The sequence below is a fragment of the Myodes glareolus genome, chromosome 7 (genome assembly GCF_982192425.1).
Source record: "Myodes glareolus chromosome 7, mMyoGla1.1, whole genome shotgun sequence".
Classification (NCBI taxonomy): Eukaryota; Metazoa; Chordata; class Mammalia; order Rodentia; family Cricetidae; genus Myodes; species Myodes glareolus.
Genome location: NC_142032.1, coordinates 74643090 through 74662110, shown reverse-complemented (window position 1 = coordinate 74662110; position 19021 = coordinate 74643090). Strand labels below are relative to the sequence as shown.

The window sequence follows — 19021 nt, the reverse complement described above, 5'->3', positions numbered from 1 at the left end:
TCCCCTTTCGTCTTCTCTAGAGTTTCATTTATGTGTAGATTCAAGCTTCAGTTTGATAGTCTATTTATTTTGCCTGAAGAAATTATTGTAAGTAATTTTTATTTAAAAAAAATATGCTCAAAGGATGTAGACTGCTGCACTGGTAATTTTATTTTCTAGTAGTAATTTTAGAATATCACTTCCCTGTCTTCTAGCTCACTAATCCCTGGTGAAAACTTCTTGTCTTGGTTCTCTGTGTGCAGTGTACCTTCCTGTGTTTTCTCTGTTTTAGTAGCTCAGGGTGCATAACAGAGTTTTCAGAAGTTTATAAACTTCTTGGAATTGTGTAAATAGCCTGCAGCACTACCCCTGTAAACATGCACATTTCTTGTTATTCAAAGTCATTGTATTCCATGAAGTCACTTCAGATACTGAGTTAAGGACTACTAATACCGTGTTTCTTCTAAGCACTCAGAATCTGATTAGCCTTTAAGCACACATTGTATCACCTTGTTAGTACACAACCTTTGTGCACTTGTGTTTTTGTTGAAATTGAACTCATTACCAATAAGTGTATCTCTGAGCAAGGGTACTTCACACTTTTTATCTGGTTAGGTACATTGTAACCTATTACACTACAGTAAATAGCAGCGGGCTGTTTATTCCTGTATGGGACCATTTTAAACCATAACATTGCCAAGAAAAAGCCCAAATATGAACAACATAGCAGTAAATAGCTGTAAGTTGGACACTTATTTGCACCATGAGGACAGAAGTAAGGATGCCTTCTACAGCTGGTCCCGCGCATGTATCAGTCAACTCTGCTTAGTCACCTGGCTGTCCTTCTCTGCAAATGCCCTCCAAGTATTGGCTTTGCATGATAAACACACATTAGCGAGAAGGGGAGTTCATGTTTGCAAACTGCAGATACTGGAAGTTCACCAGATGTAACTGTGTGTAGACAGTACACACAATACACATGATATTCAAATGCAAATGTATACATCCATGCACAAACACAGACACATTGATTAAAAAGAGTTTTACCTGAGGAGTGTAAAGATTAGTAAAATTTGTATTCAGAAAACTTATTTCTGCCTTCTGCATAAGATCTATTATAATTTGTTACTTTTCTATTTTGGCATTCATTACACATGACTGTTTACATGTGTAGACATGTGTGCTTACCTATGATGTTTGTCATTTAAACACATCGAACAACAGATTTAGACTCTACACTGAGGTTACGGAATGAAAGCACAAGGCCTCCATGGTCTGCCGTGTAGAACTGGTAATAGCACATTGTCCAATAGCAGGGTGCTGAGAGAGGAGAAGGGATGGTTACGAGCACCAACTAGCCAGGGAATGCTTTGACTTAGGTGACGACTATACGATGTACCTCTTACTCTGTGAATAGTCAGTGTTCAAGAATTTGATCAGATTTACTTTAGAGTTCTGGTAGACTTTTACTTTTAATTTTTGTTTGTGACACTGGGTAGGGCCTTGCACATGCTCACCCTGCTTACCATGCACATGACCATTGAGCTGCATACTCAGCCCTTATTTTACTTAGTTCCAATTTGGAGACAGGATGCTGCTGCATTCCCAGGCTGGCCTTGTGCTTGTATCCTTCTTCCTCAGCCTTCAGAATATCAGGAACTATTAATGCACCAACAGGCTAAACTTTATTTTTATATTTTAATGTACTTGGAATATTAATGTATGTTGTGTGTGCGTATATCCATGTTTGCATGTGTGGACACACGTGTTTATGGGGCTGTCTTAGTTAGGATTTCTATTGCTGTGATAAGACACACCTAAAAGCAGCTTGGGGAGGAAAGGGCTTACTTGGTTCAGCGATGGCTTTTAGTTCATCGTTCAGGGAAGTCAGCTCAGGAACAAGAGACAGGAACAGATGCAGAGGCCATGGAAGAACACTACTGGCTTGCTTCTCATGGCTTGCTCAGCCTGCTTTCTTACAGCACTCAATCATCAATCAAGGCCAATCTGAAAGGGGCATTGTTTCAACTGAAATTTCCTCTGCTGAAATGACTCCAGCTTGTGTCAAGTTGACATAAACTAGCCAGCACAGGTGCTGTGTGTGCCTGCCTAAGTGGCTTCTAGAGGTTGACCCCACGTGGTGTCTTACTTGTTTGCTGTCCATCTTATGTATTGAGTTGGGGTCTACTGCTGAACCCAAAGTTCATCAGTTTGAATGAAAAGTGTAGCCAGACAGCTTTCCCCAGGGAGAGATCCCGGCCTCTTCCTTCCTAGCTCTGGGATTACAGAGCTAGGACACAGCTTTTGTGTCTCTAAGTTGTGTTTTTCTATTTAGGATAATAAAATATAGAAAATATTCTTCTTAGTTATTCATGATTTTAGATGTTCTGCCAAAATTAGATTTTCTGAAAACTAAGTTCCAAGATGGCTTGGAATTTTACCAAACATTTGAGAAATTTTGTTTTCATACTTGATGTTAACAAAATACTTAGGATATCCATCATCATTTTTCACATTTCAAAGGCATTGTGAAACTTTTAATCAAATACACCACTTAAAAATAAATATTTCAAAATTAATACTAGTTTCCTACTCAGTCATACCAAACTGTTTTTATCGTCTGAATGGTTGATGTTTTGTGAGATGATGTCTGATGTCATCTGGCACAGTGTGCTCGGTCTGATTTCTCCCCTAAACCAGGTTAAGTGGGCCCGGGAGAACTACCACCATCACATCGGCTCACCGTATTGCCTGCGCCTGGCTTCTGCCGATGTCAACGGCAAGATCATCGTGTGGGATGTAGCAACAGGCGTTGCTCAGTGTGAGATCCAAGAACATGCCAAGCCTATCCAAGGTGAGTCCCCAGCTCTGCGGAGCTTGGTGATGCACGCTCTTGGAAGGTCTTGTCTTTAGTTCTCTCCATTTGATTGCTTTTGTTATTTCCAGTCTAACTCTTGGAGGTATTTAGCCTATCTTCTGATAGGAATTTCACATTCCTTTCCCCTATCCGTACACTCTTGGGCACTATTTCCTTACATTTTAACTGACTCATGCTATAGTAAAACGCATTAGTTTCAGTGGCAGACTCAGCTATATTGATGAGCCTCTTGAGCTGAGGAAGTACAGACTGTCACGTCACTGTCTGATGGCTGCAGTGAAATAGCTTCAGTACTGACGATAAAGTCATAGAGATCAACAGACTCATGCTCGTGCTCATGGCAGAGTTGCTTGGTTTTGTTCTTTTAATGTTATTCTTCTAAAACTATTGCAGTGTTCTTTAGACAAGTCTTTAGAGTGTCTCCTGCTGGGCTGAAACACACACACACACACACACACACACACACACACACGAAGGATGTGAAGAGTAGGTGGATTTGAGTGCATATGTGTATCCCAGTGTATGTCTGCAATGTGGAGGACAAAGGACAGTCTCAGGTTTCAGTCTCAGGTGCCTTCTCCTTTTGGTTTGAGCAGAGTCTCTGGTTGGCCCAGAGCTTTATCACACAAGCCAGTGAGCCTCCAGGAATCATCCTGTCTCTGCCCTCATCTAGCCATAGCAATGCTGCAATTACAGGTATGTGCAACCGTGCCCAGATTTTTACATGGACTCTAGTGATCCGAACTCAGGTCTCCAAGCATGCAGGGCATGCACTTTATCTCCCCAGCCCTGCATACTTTTTTTCTTTCTTTTTCTTTTTTCTTCTCTCATACAGTACATCCTGACTGCAGCTTCCCCTCCCCAGGATATCAACCATACGTAGCATAACAAGTTGCAATAAAGACTAAACACAAACCCTCATATCATGGCTACATGAAACAACCCAGTAGGAGGAAAAGGGTCCAGTGAAGAGGCAAAAGAGTCAGAGATACCCCCACTTTCACTTTTAGGAGTTCCACAAAACCCCCAAACTAAACAGCCACGGCTTGTGTGCGGAGGGCCTAAGTCAGACCCATACAGGCTCCCTGGTTGTCGCTTTAGTCTCTGTGAGCCCCTATGAGCTTTGTTTAGTTGATTCTGTGGGCTGTGTTCTGGTGTCCTGACTCCTCAGGCTACTGTAATCCTTCCTTCCCTGACCCTTCTTCAGCATTCTCTGAGCTCCGCCCAGTGTTTGGCTGTTGGTGTCTGTATCAGCTCCCATTAGCTGCAGGAGGAAGCCTCTTTGATGACTCTGATGAGGATTGGGCTAGGCACCACTCTATGAATCATTTCACTGACTGGTGTTTTTTTGTTAGTTGTGTTTGGTTCTATCCTAGGTCTCGGAGCCATCAGCTTCCAGATTCTGGCCATCCAGGCAGTGTCAGGCATGGGCTCTCCTCATGGCTGGGCCTTCAAGTTAGACTAGCCATCAGTTGGTCACTCCCACAAGCTCTGAGCCACTGTTGCCCCAGCACATCTTGCAGGCAGGACAGGTTGTGGGCCGTAGGTTTTGTGATGGGTTCATGTCTCAGTCCCACCAGCGGCACCTAGCCTGATTACAAAGGATAGCCAATTCAGACTCTATGTCCTCCATTGCTAGGAGTCCTCTATAGGGCCACCCTCCCAGGTTCTAGGAAGTTTCCACTGCATTAGGTTTCCACATCACCCCTTAAATGCCCCCTATTCCAGTCACCTGTCCCTGTATTCCCCCTCACCTGATCCTTCCTCCTGTTCCCATCCCCACCCAACTCCAGTCCACCCACTATTTCCCCTTCCTGGGGAGATCCATGCATTCCCCCCTAGACCTCTCCTTTTTTATCTAACTCCTCTTGGCCTGTGGATTCTTGACTTAACAGCTAATGACCACTTATAAGTGAGTACATGTCATGTTTGTCTTTCTGGGTCTGGGTTGCCTGGCTTAGAATGATGTTTTCCAGTATCATCCATTTACCTGCAAATTTCATGATGTCGTTTTTTTTTCTAACAACTGAGTAATAGTTGATTATGTACGTATACATTTTCTTTATCTATTCTTCAGTTGAGGGACATCTAGGTTGTTTCTTATGAATAAAGCCACTATGAACATAGTTGAGCGGCTATCTTTATGGTAGGATAAAATGTCATTTGGGTATGTAGTAATTTTTAAATGATGATTTTTAAAATATTTATTGAGTATTACTATGTACTAAGTACTAAGCAACATTCTTGTTCTAAGATATTTATTGTTTTGAAAAATCATGAAAAGCTTCAGGGTTATGAAATAATTCCACAAAAGCACTAGTGAAATGTGGCGTCGTGACCATGCCTATGAAAACCTTAGACCCTGAGTTTATAGGTGCAGGTAGTGGTTAAAGAGTAATATCTCAGGTTAATTGAGATGTGAACCAAACAATTCATTTTTATATAAAATTAGCCTGATAATGCATATAGATCACATTTGGGGGGTGGGTATTGGATTTTAAGGGTTATACGTTTAGAAAGGTATCAAGGACAAGGTGACCAGACATTTTGTGGTTTTTCTCTCATCTTTGTGGTGCAGATGTGCAGTGGCTGTGGAATCAGGATGCCTCCCGAGACTTACTGCTTGCTATCCACCCACCAAATTACATCGTGCTCTGGAATGCAGACACTGGCACCAAGCTGTGGAAGAAGAGCTATGCAGATAACATCCTTTCGTTTTCCTTTGACCCTTTTGATCCCTCCCACTTAACTTGTAAGTAATAATTATTTGCAGAAAGTTAGTTTTAGGAAACATAAAAATGAAATTAGTATTATATACACAGCATGCGTTATATGTCCTCAGTGACTTTAAAGTGAGCGCTGGAGAAGCACACCTCCACATAGCTGCAGTTCCTGATGTACGTAGTGAATTGTGTCCCCACACCATTTGCAGGTACTTTTGTTAGATACTTATGCTGATAAGTCATAAACGAAGGGAAACTACTGCACAGTAGGGGCTTCTTCCTGGACCCCAGATTAGACACAAACCACACCCAAGCACCTGTTTTAAGCAGGGAAGAAAAGTTAAAAGTTGCTGCTTTCTGGCTCAGGCAGCAAACAGTAGCAAAGGATTTTGCAAGTGTAATTTAAGAAGAGGAGAAGGGGAGATCTGTGTTAGAGTGGGCTAGACTGTGATGGTTAAGGAGATAGGGGATGAGGGAGAAAAGGAACAAGGAAAACGGGGAAGGGGCCTTTGTCCCAGAGGGACAAAGGACTGCCTCCGGACAGAGAGAAGACAGACGTGGACATAGGCAATTGGTGGTTTATAAAGGTAAAGGGGGAAACCCTGTGTTAAGATGAGGTGTTTAATTTTAATTAGGTATGTTAATTAGATGAGCCAAAGGGGCTGCTGATAGCTGGACTTTGGTAGTCAGCAGGAGGAAAAAGTAGCCAAATGAGGAAATAGACCTTGGTGGCTAGCTTTAGGAATGTAATCTAGTGGTTTTTAGCAAGACAGAGGGAATGGGGAGGAAGGGCAAGGCCTGCCAAAGCCACATGCTCAAGTGGGCTAGTGTCCCTTCAATACACATGTTGAATTCGTGGCTGAATAGTATTGGACTACCTTGGGACAGAGGGCTGCTGTGATCTTAGATCAGACTTAAGTAGAGTTTGTTTAAAGAACTTGAGTCAGGAATTTCGTTTCATCTGTAGTCAAAGTTCTTGGTTTTAAGAACATGATTGCAGTCGATGCTATTTCATGTAAAAGACATGCTCATGAGAATTTTTTTTTGTAGAAATTTTTTGTAGAAGTTTTTTGCTAACATTTTGTGTTTTGTAGATTAAATTATCTAAAGATGAGAATTGTTTTAGATATTTGTGTAGTTTTATTGTTTAAAAATACTCTTTATTCAGTGATTCAATAGATACTGCTTTAGCAGTATTCCTATTCTGGGAACCAAGATGGAGTTTCCCAACTTCAGACTCTGAACTGTGAATGGAGTGAGTTCATAAGTTCTAGTGTATTAAGAGATATTAATTGGGGGCTGTAGGAATGACTTGGCAGTTAAGAGGATGTACCATCCTAGCAGAGGACCCTCGTGTGGTTCCTGGCACCCATGTTGATGTTGGATGGCTCACAACCTCCTATAAATCCAGCTTCATAGAATTCAACAATCACTTGTATGTGGCACCTTCTCCCAACACACTAAAAAATAATAAGTCTTTAAAAGGTGATAAATGGTATAAAGAAGATAAAATCCGATGAAGGAAATGGGGGAGGAATGGGGACTAAAAGTTGTAAAGTTACATTAGATTAATGGCCAGAATAAACTTTATTTTAGTAATGATCAGAGGCTTGAAGGAGGCAGAGGAATTAGATGTGGGCTGTAGTGTTTTCCCTGGATTTCAGTGAGTCAAAATCCTGATTTTATCTATGAGGATTTATTGAGAGAGGCAGTGTGTTTTAGTGTGTCTGTGTTGAAAGAGAAAGAAAAGTAAAGAGAAAAACTTGGCTATAAAAATAAGATCAGTACATTGTGTTCAGGTCTATCTGTGTATGTACTTACACGTACACACTCACTTATTGGCTTGCTGAAAAATTCAGTAAAAGGAACAATAGGCTCATTATAGTCAGTGTAGTACAATGGCCTGAAAGAAGGAAGCCATTGAGACCTGGGAGGATGCATTTGAGAACCTGAAAGGTGGAAAGGACTAGGCTGAGTTCATTGTGTTAACCCTGTGTCTCTTATTTGGCCTGTAGAGGCACTGTGTGAGTGTGTGTGTGTGTATGTGTGTATGTCTGTATGTGTGTGTGTGCGTGCGCACTCATTGCACACATGTATATGTGTATTATTAGTTTGAGAAAAGATCTCCAGATTGGCTTCAAACCCATGATCCCCTGGTTTCTTGACTGTGGATTTCAGGTATCCATCACGTGCATCCTGCCTTCTCTACTTTTCACGTGTCAGCTGCCATTTTGTGTTCACACTTGCACAGAATGTGCCAATCTTGTCATAACATTGCCTGGATCCCTGTGCCTACAGCGGCATCACTGATGTCAGCACCTAGCACATGTGTGGTTCCCTGCCGTATACTCAGTATCAGCCAGGGTGTGAGGGAGATGATTTTTCTAAGTCACAAGAAGACTTAAGTTGTATTACTAAGTGTGGTGTGTGGTGCTGAGATACTTTTGTCTCATGGATAGGAAGTTTCGATTGGCATTCTACATTGTGTGTGTGTGTGTGTGTGTGTGTGTGTGTGTGTTATATGTAGACATACAGATACAAACAAATACCTTTATCCTAAGGTTTAGGCTGTTCTTTTTAAAGGGAAAAGATACTTGTTAGACTTAGTAGCTCAGAATAGTTGTGAAAGTTTAGTGTCATCAAATCAAATATTTGTGCTTGGCTAAAGGTAACACAAGGTTTTTTTTTATTTTTTGATTTATTTATTTATTTTTTTGAGACAAGGTTTCTCTATAGCTTTGGTACCTGTTCTGGAACTAGTCCTTGTAGACCAGGCTGGCCTCAAACTCACAGAGAACCGCCTGGCCACCACAAGGTTTCTTATATGTGATAGTCTTCATGTGTGGCTTGTATATTCTAAAAAATGCTTGAATTTTAGGATAAAATGGGAATGGAAGTCTATGCATAGATTTTTTTTTTCTGAAAGAACCAATGTTCTTGATGCCAATAATCTTGCAAAATCTTTTTAATATAAAATGTAATTCAGAGCCAGGCTGTGGTGGCACGTGCCTTTAATCCCAGCACTTGGAAGGCAGAGGCAGGCGGATCTTTGTGGGTTCGAGACCAGCCTGGTCTACAAGAGCTAGTTCCAGGATAGGCTCCAAAGCTACAGAGAAACCTTGTCTCCAAAACAAAACAAAACAAAACAAAACAAATGTAATTCAGAATCTCAGCTTGGAGGCTTCTGGTGAACTGTCATGAACACGTGTTTCTGTGGGACAGCATTCCAAGTGGTCGGAGTATAGCATTGCCTTCTCAAGCCGTTAAAGTATCATTATCTTGCTTTCATGGGCTAGAATATAGCTGTGTGCTTACCTGGATTGACCCTTAATCAGAGTTCTGCTTCTCTTGATACAGTACTCACCAGCGAGGGCATTGTTTTTATCTCGGACTTCTCTCCATCCAAGCCTCCCTCAGGCCCTGGGAAGAAAGTGTACATCTCCAGCCCACACTCCAGCCCAGCTCATAACAAGCTGGCCACGGCCACCGGAGCCAAGAAGGCTCTTCATAAAGTAAAGATTTTAATCACTCAGGAGAAACCTAGGTGAGTGCAGGACAAAGACTACTGTGAGCTCGCAGCTCTGCCCCCTCACTTCTGAGAGCGTTGACTTTGAAGCTACATTATGATAAACTTTCTCTTTCATCTCCCCTGGAGAGACTCAGCATTCACTGTCCTCTTTAGTCTACTGATTGTGCTAGGATCTCCTCACTAATTTTGTGGGTTAAAATTTATCACGTCCTAGTTTTACTTGTGAAAGTAGAAAATAATTTTACAGTCGTGGTCATTGACCACGTGAAGACTGGAGGAAGCTGGATTTTCACATTGAATCACTTCCTCACTTACATGCTGGGCCCTCTCCCTAGTCAAGAAGAGGTGGACATTTGTATGAGAGTGAAGGCGTTGCCCAGCGTGTCTGAGAGCTGGGTGTGAAGGATGCTCTGACTATGAGCCCGTCTTTAACCTTGTTCAGATTTCTCCCAGTCTGTGCATCAGGTCTTTAGAGCACTTAGAGGCTTGTGACAGAGGTGGACAGACACAGTGTATCCGTCCAGCACTCAGTGTAGTGCCAGACATGTCCCGTGCATTCAGAAAGTGTGAACTGAAACTGTGTAAGAAATTGCACCTGAGTAAAATTACAAGGAACTATTTGCATTACAAATAGATTACTGGTGTTTTGTTAGAACTACAATTTTATATTTTTTTATCGCTTTGGAAGTTTTCTTGGTATTTGTTTCAAAATCATCTTTAATATGCTAGAATTATTCTGCTTAGATTGTAAATAATTAATTTAATTAATCTGCTAAAAGATTGTGCTATAAGTACATTTTGAATTGGTTGATACTGCTTTTGTATATTGAGCCATAGTCTGATTCAATTTACTGGTTAATGTATCTATCCTTTGCTGAGATGGTTTAAGATTGCCTTTTAAGTGCCCTAATAGCACTTTATATTTTTGTGGATTCATTGTAACAAGCAAATAATGTAATCGTTTAGCAGACTAAATAGTTTTGTCATGCTTGCTTTGTTTTCTGTCATGTGATCTTGAGCTTTGAAAGAGCCTCATGTCCCTTAAGTGAACTGGACTGAATGCTTTCACATCCGCAGACCCATGCAGTCTGCTCCAGTCCTAGGCATTTGTGCCTTTCTCACTGTGCAGCAGAGGGAAAGTGAACCCCAGGGTCACTCACGCTCACATAGCTGGGGCTGGCATCCGGGAGATTCGTGCAGTACAGATTCCTCTTTTCCAGTCACCCACATTAACTCTGATCTGAACTTCCAAAACTTTCAATGTAATTATGTCAGAATACTGAATGTTTAATAAAAGATACTGAACTAGATAAGAAACTGAGTCTGAGACTTGAGACTCCTTAGCACCTTTTCTTTTAAAAAACAAGTTTTATGTTCTATCTGCACAGAAGACAATGGAAGAGAATAAACCACCCTAGTTTGTTTAGGATAGCATTAAAGTATGAGGACAGAGGAGAGGAGGTGCCTGCCCCGTCCACATAGAGGCAACAGTACTCCCAGTTTGGTGGTTCTTGTCACCCTGAATGTTTTATGTTTTAAACCCAAGTCTATATTTCAGCAATCTAGTACTTCTAATTGCAAAGGAAAAATAAAACTGTCTTGTGAGTGTCAGTACTGCCACCATCTCATTATAATCAGAATTCCGTACTGTTTACTTTAATATGTCGCAAAGATTTAAAAAAAACACTTGTGTCTGCCTGGCCCATTTGAATTAGCAGATGTCTAAGTTTCAGCTGCTAATCCATTTTGGTCATTTCAGGAACTAGTTCATTCTTAACAGTTTTTATGTGGTGGGGTCTTGATGCCAACGTTGATGATGGTTCCTCTTTCATGCTTTTCTCAGTGCTGAATTTGTAGCTCTCAACGACTGCCTCCAGTTGGCCTATCTGCCTTCCAAAAGGAACCACATGCTATTGCTCTACCCCCGGGAGATTTTAATCCTTGACCTTGAAGTGAATCAAACAGTGGGAGTGATTGCAATCGAAAGAACTGGAGTTCCCTTTCTGCAGGTATCTATCAATTACTATGGACATTATTTAGCAAGCCTTGCCAAAGCTATCTGTTCCCTTCTGTCTTCTATTGAGATAGCAGTGGTATTACTCAGTGCCCTTATTTCCTGCACTTCTAATTGATTGGACTTACCTAAAAATTGTTATAATTGGTGCTGGAATAGTTACTAAACTAGGTAAGAGCTGAGAATGGTGGTGTATGCTTGTAATCTCATGTTTTAGGAGACTGAGACAGGAGGGTCACCCTGAATTCAAGGCCAGTCTGGGCTCCATAGTGAGTTCCAGACCAGCCAAGGAGACCTAGCAAGACTGTCTCAAAAATACATACACACACACAAAACTGTAATTCAGTTTATATAGATGTCAAGGACAAGTTAATTTTAGGTTTGCAAATGGATTTTTGAAATGTTTATTTCATTAAATCTTAGAGAATATTTTTGTGTGTGTCATATTTTGTTCATATTCTTCAAATATGAGTTGAGTTTCCTGACATGTATTTAATGCTCTGTTGGGTTTTACAAACCAACCTGTCTCTGTTTAAAGGTTATACCCTGCTCTCAGCGCGATGGCCTGTTTTGCCTACATGAAAATGGCTGCATAACCTTGCGTGTCCGGAGGTCTTATAATAGCGTCTTTGCTACTTCAAATGATGAGCCAGGTGAGCATACATCTCACAGTTATATTAATGATATTTTTCTTCGAAATGATTTTAGAAAGCATCACATGGAATAGCGCTGATGACGTCCTTGTCTTGAGAAAGTGTAACATGGAACAGTACTAACGCCCAGCTGATCTCTGGACGTCACAGCAGTGCCTCCTTTGTGCAGCAGAGACAGCACGTTGTCATTCCTTCTTGATATGTGCGCAGACCAAGTAGATGTAACCTTCTGTGACTGTGTCCTCTGCTGTGTTCCCTCTAGCCTTGCACCCTTGCCTTTTGCTCTGCGATAGCGTTCACTGTAAACAGCAAAGGTTAGTTAGTCTCCAAGGCACCCCATTGTCCGATCTTTTGGGGAATATAGTGTTTTTGTGAAATGATGTGAACACATAGATGGAGGAAATTTTATGGAGCGTGGGTGTTTCCAGACTTTAGAGACTACTGCCGGGTGCGGTCTGCAGTACGGTATTTGCTGGTGCTTTTCAAAGCATTCTTTAACGTTTTCATTGTTATGCTAGGGATTACACTTGTACTTCTCATGTGAATTATCTATAATCTGAAAGAATTAGTAGTAGTGAACTGTGACACTGGTTTGGGCAGTTTGCACTAGTGGCAGAATGATGTCCTTCTGCTTGGGGTTGTTTACATCAAAGCAGGTGGTGTTTTGTCTGTGCTTGCTCACTGGCGTCTGAAAGAGACAATTTTCTCTTAAGATCCAGATCCCGTTCAGGAGCTTACCTATGACTTGAGAAGCCAGTGTGATGCAATCAGGGTGACGAAAACTGTCCGTCCCTTCAGTATGGTGTGCTGTCCTGTTAATGAGAATGCAGCCGCCCTCATAGTGAGTGACGGCAGGGTCATGATATGGGAACTGAAATCTGCTGTGTGCAATCGAAATGCACGGAACAGGTGAGTGAACACATAGGCTTGTGGCTTGGGCTTTGATTGTTGTCTTCTGTTTCTGTTTTTTAATTACCAGAATCATATACAAAGAGTTTTGTTTTTATAAAACCATTTTAAAGAACATGTGCACTGGATCACTAGGGTTATGTTCTGACAGTTGCTTCACCTGTGGCCAAGATTAATAACTGCATTTGAGGACCTGATGTGTAATGCTGGCTTTAAGTGTGTGTAACCCTCTGATCACGGTGTCTCTGCAGCAGTTCCGGTGTGTCTCCTTTATACTCACCAGTGTCCTTCTGTGGGATTCCTGTCGGAGTGCTACAGAATAAGCTCCCAGACCTCTCCCTAGATAATATGATTGGTAAGCTTGTTTTACTCCTCTAACTTGCACATAAGATGTTCTTTTGAAGTGCAAAATTAATAGTGTAACTGACTTGGCAAGTATTGTAAAGTCAAAGTTAATATTCAGGAAAACTAAAAATGTGGAGATGTTTTTATGTTTTCTGTAAGTAAACCAGCGGAGTCTAAACTGTTTAAGCATGAAGATATCTGAGGTGGCTTGGTTGGGCTCCGCAGTTGTTGGAATTGGAATGTAGAATCCTTGAGAGCTTCTGATCTAGATGAAAGAGACTGAAAGAGAGGATCACAGATGCCTGGATTCTGGGTGAAGAGCCCCTGCTTTGCAGGCCCTCCCTCCTCGGGGCCTGCATGCTCCCGAGCCAGCTTAGCATTAATTGCTTGCCTCTCTCCCCTTTTTCTGATGCTTGTAATTCAAAATTCAGCCAGTGTTGTTCTTGATCTAGCTCATTTAGGTGCTCTCTCTTTATAGTCTCTAATAATGACCCTCAGTGGTGTTGACTGTGGGTTTCTCTCTCTTTCTTCTAGTAGGTCTTAGTTCTGCAGGAACAGTTCGGTGATTCAGTTCTGTATCCCCAGGACTGTGCTTTGTAGATGTGCAATGAAGATTCACTGAAAGAATAAATTAGCTGAACAGTATTAGAAAAGAGAACACTTTTTGATGTTTCTCTTCTGAAGATTCTTACTTTCAGCAGATATTTATACATAAAATATTCAGTCATTGCATGATCCTGGGGCTAGGATATGAAAGGAAGAATAGGGGCTTAACAGTGTCAAATGTTATGACATTTGGAATTGTAAGACTTTATAATATGCCAAGCAATGTTGACATTTAATTCTTTCCAACTTATCAACATGGTTTATAAAGGATTTTCTGCACTGAATTTTACATAATGTAATGAGAATGGATATTACCTAGTGACTCGTTTTGTTTATATGCCAGTTAACACTACAAAGAGCATTACCTTATTGATCATAGTAATCAAGTGGTACTTTCTGTGTGCTTACTACTGCACTAGTGCTGTGCCAAATGCACACTGCATCTTTCAGCCCTGCAGCGTAGTTAATGCCTCTGTGCATGTAGAGAATGAGTCCCAGAGAAGTTTGCAAACGTGACCTCAACCGCACAGCAGTAGATGGAAAATACCACATGTGAACCCTATCTTCCTGGCTCCGGAGAAGGCTCTTAAAAGTGGTCTGCAGTCCTGTGTGTTCCTTGGTTATCTGGGGCAAGACTCCGACCTTAGAGACCTTACTTGTGTCCTGATTCAACTTGTTGTAGAGCCCCTTGTTCAGTTACACCATCTTTTAGTTCTGTCTATTCTTCCAGACAAATCCTTATGAGGAAGTTTAAACACACTGACAAGTTTTGCAGAATTATTTGATCATTAACAATTTTCTGAGTTAATTGAATTTATCTATTTTTAGCATAAAATATTAAAGTAAAAAGAATTATATATGCAAATGAAAAAAACTAATCAGCACCATGAAGCCCACACTCAGGTGAATTTTTATGTTGTTTAGGTGTCTAAGTGATACAAATTACCGCATTTAAAATGAAAGATAGAGACTGCCAAGCAGTTCCTGACAATGGAGTTTAAATGTTAAATAAATGAAGCTTTGTCACTTGCAAGCATTTTAATTAAAACTTTTAATTAAACTTATAATTTGAAACTCACTGTGTACTTGGCCATAATGGAAAGCAATTCTGTGAGATATGGAGAGTGGCGTATATTTACTAAGTAAAGGCTGCTGCTCATTGAGGCCTAAGCTCATTTCCTTAGGAAAAATGCAAGAAACGCTGCAGTTTCCAGGAGTCTGGTGTGCATGGTCTACCTCTGGTTGGTATCAATTGTGTGGCCAATCCCAAGGAATTGTTTTAACTGGATTAAACTAATGATTTTTTTCTATGACTTCTGTAGACTTCAGAATGGCAGTACTAAAAAGTTTATAACTTCAGTAGATTATACTCACCCACTCTCAGTAATTTAACCTCACAGTGTACGTGTGTATTCCTTGTTGTGTGCTTTTGGCAAATTCAGTGTTCAGTAGGTTTACAGAAGGAAGTTTGTGCATTTTTAGCAGACAGTCTTAACTTTATTGTACTTATTGTACTTACATTCTGTTAGGGTAGTTTTTAACTGGAGTCATTGTTTAATTTGTACAGACAATGCATATGTAAATAATGTAACTTAATACTTAACCTGTCAAGTCTGTAATCCCAAACATGTCAAGCATATAATGTCCTAGAAGTGGGGTCACAGAATCAGTTCAAGGTTGTCCTGGGCTATCCAAGTCAAGTCAGTCAAAGTATAGTCTCAAAAAGAAAAGAATAACTATCTATCTATAATGACCCTTTGTATGTTGCACATATTCTTTATTAATATGCTTATTTATTTTACATACTTAAATATGAAGTATTTCATAATAAACTATAGATTTTGTAGCTATGATATATAGCTTCTTATTACATTATAATTATATATTATATATAATTATTATTTATGATATTATTATTATTATTTTAACTTCTTATTAGAAATCACGAGTCCTTTGAGTGTTTGTGCTTACTAGTTTAGCGTGTCTTACAAAGTCCCTCTGACTGAAAAGCAGCCCCGCAGGAAAGAAAGGCCGTGAGGTGGTGATGCACTGCAGCACCGCACTCCACAGACAGAGCTCTCAGCCAGGCCTCCCGCTCTCCTCCTGCGGCCTCTTCTCAGTGCCCTTCTCCCAGGAGCCCTGTCTGAAGCAGTGCTTCTCTGAAGACACAGGTCCCTGACTTATGGGTAGCAAGACCTAGAGTAATCTATTTTTGAATCTAGTGAAGTAAGTCCTTAAGTTGTCAGTGGTGTGACTTAAGATCATGGGCAGGTCTAGAGCTGTTGTGAGCTTGCTAGCACAGCCCCTAGAGCAGTGGTTTTCAGCCTTCCTAGTGCCGTGGCCCCTTAATGCAGTCCCTCGTGTTTTGGTGTCACCCAACCATAAGATTATTTTTGTTGCTACTTCATAACTGTAATTTTGCTACTGTTATAATCGTAATGTAAATATCTGTGTTCCTGTGGTCTTAGGTGACCCTTGTGAAAGGGTCGTTCAACCCCCAAAAGGGGTTGTGACCCACAGGTTGAGAATTGCTGCCCTAGAGAGAGCCCTCACACCTTTGTTTCTAGGCCTGGTGAGCATATGTAGGTTTTTAAGGTCAGCATATTTATACTTAATCATTTATACTTTTCATTATATATCAGGGCAAAGTGCAATTGCTGGGGAAGAGCATCCCAAAGGCTCCATTCTGCAGGAAGTGCACCTCAAGTTCCTGCTGACAGGACTGCTCTCAGGACTCCCATCTCCTCAGTTTGCCATCCGGATGTGCCCACCACTGACCACGAAAAACATAAAGATGTATCAGCCCCTCCTTGCTGTCGGTGGGTACTTGGCCTGTTCTTTTGTTAAACTCATTTTATAAGATGCTTAGGTTTCTGAATTTCTAGAAAGTTCTTTATTCTCTTTGGGGATGTTTTAAAAGAAGAAACAGGTTGGGGAAAAATGTATTTCCCCAAAAAAATATTCCCTTGAAATATTTTTCTTATTTTTTCTATCCTGTTTCCTGCTTTCATTTCATTTCATTTCACACCGAGCTCATGAGTGTGAGATGCTCTCTGCCAATGCATTTCTGAACTATCAGGAGCTCTCTGGGACAGACAGCAAGCGTTAGGAGTGGCAATGGCCATGAGCTGTTGTTCACTGCAGTGGTAGTGGAAATGCTGATTAACCAAGCTAACACCAGTGACCAAGGCTGTGCTCCATGCTTTATGAACATTTTTCCATCTAATCTCTAACAGTTAGATTGTCTGTTTTCCTAGCCTAAGAGGTAAAAATGTAGGTTTGGTGCTGGGTAAGCAGTTCATCGAAGTTCATCGAAGGCGTGAATCAAAGTTTCTTTAACTTCAGAAATCTCATTTAACAATCATAATACATTATCTTCTCATGACTTGTTTAAAAGAACAATCCAGTTAATGAGCTCAGGTTAGCTGCTTTTATAAAAACTGTTGAGTCTCAAAATATAAACTTTCATATATAGAAAAGTTTAAATTAAATTATTATAAATATTGATTTATATTAAAAATCTTCAGATATGTACCTGAAGTTAAGTAAGGTTTCAGAGTGTATGGTATTAGACCCCATTTTGATACCAAAGGAAATAGATTTTCCTTCCTGTTCACTTGTTTTTTAAGTGTGTAGTTTGGATCCTTTTGTAGAAGGTAAATTTAACAAAAGACTTTGGTGGAAATGACTCTTCTGCTAAATTAGCACGTGTCTCTTCTGTCGTTTCGATAGGTACAAGCAACGGTTCTGTCCTGGTGTACCACCTCACCAGCGGTCTGCTACACAAGGAGTTGAGTGTCCACTCGTGTGAAGTCAAGTGAGTATGGCTTTGTGACATTGAGATTACAGACATATATGCTATGAGAACAGTTCTCCTCATTGAGTCTCGTAGACCTTTCTGCATTGAGTGGTCTGTTCTGGTGTGTGCAGTGGTTCATCAGAAATGGGCACTCTTTGTCTGCTTTGTTCAGGACATTGTGCTTGAGGATTTCTCCTGATTCCAGGTTATTGTCTCACTGGAAATCACTATATTGCCAGGTTTGTACAGTTGATTTCTCAGTTTGATTAAGATCTGTCAAGACTGCTCATGGCAAATTTGAATAGTCAGTTGTTAGTTTGAATATCACCAGGAGAGACACAAACTGAGAAGCATTTGTTTATTTTGAGATGCAGTCTACATGTGAGTAGAGGCTTCTGAAAGAAGGCTAAATTGGGAGCAGACAGCCTCTGCATCTGCTGTAGTGTGCTGCCTCAGACCTGCTCCTGCATCTGCTTTAGTGTGCTGCTTTAGACATACCCTACTGCTTTATTTTGCTGAATGCAGAACTGTTTTTTTTTGCCCATGAGTGATACACTATGAAAATGTGTGTGTGTGTGTTTGTAAAATGACCAGTGCTTTAGTGATCTGTAATGAAATGTAAGAAAGGTTCTGTTTTTTTGTATGGTTTATAATTTAGTCTCTTGTGTACATTGAAAGCCTTTGTGAATCTAATGGACATATTTCAGTATAAATCTGTGTTATAGATGGAGCAAGGTTAACCTTTTGAGTATCACAACTTGAGATTATAATAGAAATCTCTTTTAAGAGCACTGCCCCAGTTGCTGTTTTTTTTACCATCTTATGTTGTGCCCCTCCAGTGTCTCTGCAAATACGTTTACGTGGAATAGTCGTGTATTCAAGACACTGGACTTAGGGCACAGCAGCACTGAACCTCTTTGGTCTCAGGCTCTGACCATGCTGACACATCCTCCAGTGGTCTCTGCTGGCACTGTCCTTTGTATCTTCGCTGTCCCTTTCTTTCCTGTCTACGTTTCCTTTTACCCTTACTTTTTGTACATAGTAGTTCCTTTTATGGCTGACATCAACCAGTCAGAGCTCTGCAGTGCTGACTGGCACTGCTCTAAGATTTTGTTTTGTGTGAGTTTGTTGTGCCCATCGTTTCACTGACCCCACCCCAACCATAAAGAGTAGGCGCTGTCTCCTTTCCAACTGACAGACAGAGAAACTGAGGAATGCAGCACCTGGGGAACAGCGGGTGGGATTCCCTCCCGGCTCTCAGGTCAGAGCCTGAGCTCTGTGCTTGTGTCTGTGTGTGGTCTGTGTGCAGGTCTCCTGCTAGGAACGTCCGTGGATTGGGACTCGGGGATGGCAGTAAAAATAAATGTTGACTGAGCCAAGAATCTTACTGAGAATTTGACATGAGCTTCCAGAAGATCAAGCATGTTGTCATTAGTTTGTGAATTCTGAGCCTCAGTAACTGGCTTATTGCTAAGTTCTGACCCGGATCAGTCAGGGTGTGCATATTGCCACATACTCGCACATCCTGTGGTTTTTACGACTGAGTCATCCTGACACTGTTGTCTGAACAGCGAATACCATGGGGG

The 19021-nt window shown here is 41.0% G+C and overlaps 1 protein-coding gene across 1 annotated transcript in view; it reads left to right on the top strand.

The window, feature by feature from the left end:
* Wdr11 (WD repeat domain 11) overlaps nt 1–19021 on the top strand; it is a 47773-nt gene that overhangs the window by 2267 nt on the left and 26485 nt on the right. The window contains exons 3-11 of the mRNA XM_087908389.1: nt 2680–2833; nt 5436–5609; nt 8938–9124; nt 10953–11118; nt 11662–11776; nt 12490–12685; nt 12937–13040; nt 16279–16455; nt 17369–17453. Of these exons, the coding sequence (XP_087764515.1) occupies nt 2680–2833; nt 5436–5609; nt 8938–9124; nt 10953–11118; nt 11662–11776; nt 12490–12685; nt 12937–13040; nt 16279–16455; nt 17369–17453 (1358 nt within the window). The remainder of the gene's footprint in view (nt 1–2679; nt 2834–5435; nt 5610–8937; nt 9125–10952; nt 11119–11661; nt 11777–12489; nt 12686–12936; nt 13041–16278; nt 16456–17368; nt 17454–19021) is intronic.